This window comes from Manihot esculenta, chromosome 4 (assembly GCF_001659605.2).
Source record: "Manihot esculenta cultivar AM560-2 chromosome 4, M.esculenta_v8, whole genome shotgun sequence".
In the NCBI taxonomy this organism is placed as follows: Eukaryota; Viridiplantae; Streptophyta; class Magnoliopsida; order Malpighiales; family Euphorbiaceae; genus Manihot; species Manihot esculenta.
In genome coordinates, this window is record NC_035164.2 from 26,621,181 (window position 1) to 26,625,427 (window position 4,247).

Consider the following 4,247-nt stretch of genomic DNA (forward strand, 5'->3'; position numbering starts at 1 on the left):
TAACATCTTTGTTCTGGTTCTCACCACTGCCCATAGCTTCCATGTGCACGTTATTGAACCCATGTACACTTTTGCTAGTTCCTTCATTTGCCACAACACTTTGAGAAACCACAGCTCCAAACTTGTCTCTAAGCCAAGGATTGCCCATGGCCGAAGATTGTCGCATATTCGCTCGCAACCAACTCACCCTATCTCATGGAGCCAAGGCCAAAGATGCATCAAATAAGAGCTCACAGAATTATTCTGCATGGCCCAACTGACCACAAAGATAGCAAAAGGTCGATATTTTCTCATATTTGAAAGAAACATATAATTCCTTACCCTCCTTTGTTGCCACCTTTTTCACCCTTTTTAAAGGTTTTCGAATGTCCACAGACACCTTCATTCTGACATAATTTCTCCATCTTCTGGTGAAAGAAGCCGAGTCATACTCTAAAAATTTACCCATGAAATTACCTAACAAGCCAGCCGCCGCATCATTGCAGTAACCCATAGGAAGATTATGTGCTTGTACCCAGAAGATAGCATCGAAAAGAGGAACCTCCAAAGGATTCTCACCAACCCGCAAATGGTGCAAAAGGAGAAGGGCATTGTTAAAAGTCCATGGGGAGCCATCCAAAACATGTTTCAAATCCACTCTATGGAAGAACTGATTTAAGAAACGACGTCGCAACAATTCTCGCATAAATACCCCTCTACCAGGTCTCTAAATGCTAGACAAAGTGTTTCTCATTGCCCCAAAGTTAGCTGGTTTCTCGGTGAGAAGCCGACCCACCAAGTAGAATTCAACGTGGATAAACTCTCATCTACGACTGCTTCGAAGGGAAGGATGTCGGCTTCCTCATAATCGCCGATCCTCAAGGAGAGGGACGCAAACTCTGAATCCATGTCGTTGGGATACGCTCGCACAAACAAAAAAAAACACTATTATGATCCAACCTGAATGCGCCAATTTTCTGTTTTGAATAAATTCAATTTAACATTTAAAATTTAATATATAATTTATGCTCCATTTATTAAAAGAAAATAATTTATATATAAAAAATATTTTCATAAGATAATTTATTGAATTTCACGTCAATTCTTATTTTTTTTCTTCTAATTTTTGAAGTGCATTAAGTCTGATTCATATTTAATATGGTATTAGAGTTTTCCATATATATGTCCTGTTTTGTTTCAGTATAGTCTTAATAGATAATTTTATTATTTTCTTGAAAAAAGTTGACATATAAATCTGTAATTCATGTGTAAAACTTAATCTAACAAGTAATTTATGTAATACTAAAATAAATCAATAAAATGGATAATGAATGGCTGATCAGTTCCGATATATATATCTTGTTTCAGTATAGTTTTAATAGGTAATTTTCTTAATAAATAATTTTGTTATTTTCTTAAAAAATGCAATTCATGTGTAAAACTTGCCCTAACAGGTAATTTATGTAATACTAAAGTAAATCAATAAAATGGATCATGGATGGCTGACCCTAGTTAGTCCAATTTTATTTTGAGCAATAGCAACCAATTAATTTTGCTGATGAAGTTCTCAACTTGTAGATGTTAATTTTTCTTACTATAAGCTTTCTAGATGATCCATAGTGCCTCAATCCTTGCAAGGTTTCTCGCTGCAATCTCAATTCCTCGACCCCTACAACTTTCGAATCCCAGTCTCTCAACTCTTCTTGGGTTCCGTCGGTGCAATTCTGATAATCAAGGAAGAATTTTGTAGGCAATCTTTAGTTGCAATTGTTATGAAGGGAAATCAACGAAAATCCAGCAGTTGTAAGTGGGCGGGTTTTGAGTTGTGTTTGGGGAGGAGGTCCGTTTGAGAGCATTTGGGCTATTACGTCCATATGGTTATACAAAAGGACTAGAGAAAAAAACCACGGCCCATATTCAGCAAAGAAAAATCAAACCAAATCAACAAAATCAAAACAAATCAACCAAAATAAAAATAACTCAACAAGATAAGTAAGCAAGGACACAGTCAATTCACTAATATCAAAGTCTTAATTGATGGCTCCATTGATGCACCTATCCCACAACCAACGCTCGAGCACACCACCAATAGAAATAGCAAGCACGAAAAAAAAAATAAATAAACGAACATCCACTAAAATATAATTAAAAGAACTATACGTAAACAAAAAAATTTAAACTGGAGAAGAGCAACCATAGAGAAAAATAGAGTCCACCATCCAATGAGGCTCTCAAAGAGAGGACGCAGCAGAACTCAGCCATACAATGACATGAGAGCCATGATCACTAAATAATATAGTAGTACAGTCCTTAGATATTACATCACCCAAATTATATTATCTTTTTTCAAAGTTAATTGGAGCTCTCATAAATATAGATTCAAAAAGATAAAATCCTCACAAATGGCATCTAAACTTATAAATAAATTAAAAAAAATTAAAATTAAAATAAAGCCATCATTCCTTTGGTAAGGGAAAATCAAAGAACAACGAACAAAAAATAAATATAAACCTTTTCATTGTCTTAAAACACGGAAAACAACCTCCTCACAAAAAGAATCAACAAAAGAAACCAACTTCAAATGCTCGAAGAACTTTAGACGAAGATGGACTGCATATGCCCTTCCGCATTCTTCGCCCTTTCCTCTTCTTAAACCCTTTCTCTTTTTCCCTTTTCATTTCTTTACTTGAGTTTTTTTTATTTTTTCAGTTTTCTTTTGTTTTTTCAGTTTTTTTCTGTTGTTTTATTCATAAAATATAAAAAAATATTCATATTTTATGAAAATTTTATATTTTATTTTAAAATTTATAAAGTAAATTGATTTTTTGTAATCAATTATATTAAATTAAATAATATGTGAATATAATATTTAAAAAAAATAAAAATTGAGATCTATAATATTGTATTATAGATTTTAGAAAAAATTATTTTTTAGTCTTTGAGGTTTAACGTAATTAACACTTTTGTCCCTCTATTTTAACGACCTAACACTTACGTCCTCCACTTTCTATTCCGTCCGAGTTCGTAGTCCTACTGTCTAAAATCGCTGTTTGGTCAAAGAGTTTAAGGTGAGAGGTGAAATTTTTTACCAAAAATACCCTTAATAAACTTAATAAAACCACTCTCAATGTGAAATTGACTCTCCCTTTTTTTCCTCTTTTCCATCTTTATTTTCACTCATATCTTTCTACTCTCTCATATATTTCTTCTCCCTCATATCTTCTCTATTTCCTTTTCGCCATTGTTGAATCTCCTTTTTTTTTTCTCATTTCCATCTTTCTTCTCCCTCACATCTTTTCTATTTTCTTTCAGTAATTGTTGTGAATCATCACTAAAGAAGAATAATGTCTGTATCAAGTGGGTCTGCTAGGTATTGGAATGGAAGATTGAAAAATGTGAACTGCAGATATGGTAAAAGGGTTGGGATAAGGATTTCTGAGTCAGCCGAAAACCCTAATAAGCCATATTATTTTTGCAGAGATAATGTGTGTGAAAGTTTTCGTGGGTGGTGTGAAACTGTGAATCAAAGTTTAACTCCATCAAGCAGCAGCATTAATGTGGATGAGGGTTGGAAAATCGAAAAAAGAACACCTATTGAAGAAATGCTAGAGAAGGTAATAGAATATATTGTAAAGATGAAGAATGATCTGAAGAAGATAAAGGAAGAACAAAGAGCTACTAGAGATGAGATTGCAAATATTAGGGGAATTATGTGCCAATTGAGAATAATTTATATTGTTTTGATTTTTATTGTAGTTGGAGTAGCAATGAAAGTGATTTAAAATAATATATACCTGGAATTTAGATAATAGAAACTAACTTTTTTTGCTGTAAATATATATTTTGAATTTACAGTAGTTCAATGAACTAAAGTGTTTGAATATTTAATTTTATAAGGACGTAAGTGTTTGAAAAAATGAACATATGAGGACTAAAGTGTCTACAAATTTAAAAATATGAGGATTATAGTGTTTGAATATTTAAATGCATGGGGACTATAGTTGTAATACCCGACTAGACTCCGGTATCGGAATTTCTACCGTCCGGTGGAATCTCGGGTGTCGGAGACCTCTAGAAGGGTAAAACCATGTTTTTATAAAATGTTTTAATGTGTTTTATGTTTTAATCAAGAAAGAAATGAGTTTTTGCATGAAAATAGCCTTGGAGGAAAACTCAGGTTCGGCCGCCGAACCTCAAGTTTGGCCGCCGAACATGCATACCTTCTGGAGCGCTTTTATGCCCCCGAAAGCATAAGTGAGGGAAGTCCA

General features: G+C 33.5%; 1 protein-coding gene across 1 annotated transcript; it reads right to left on the reverse strand.

Annotated features, from left to right (window-relative positions):
• Positions 1–238: 238 nt before the first annotated feature.
• LOC110612601 (uncharacterized protein At4g02000) lies at positions 239–685 on the reverse strand. Its single transcript, XM_021753380.1, has one exon. It carries the CDS (start codon positions 683–685, stop codon positions 239–241), a length of 447 nt encoding a protein of 148 aa, XP_021609072.1.
• Positions 686–4,247: the final 3,562 nt, after the last annotated feature.

Coding starts and splice junctions, on each gene's coding strand:
- LOC110612601 (XM_021753380.1), bottom strand. CDS start 685: ATGCGAGAATTGTTGCGACGTCGTTTCTTAAATCAGTTCTTCCATAGA.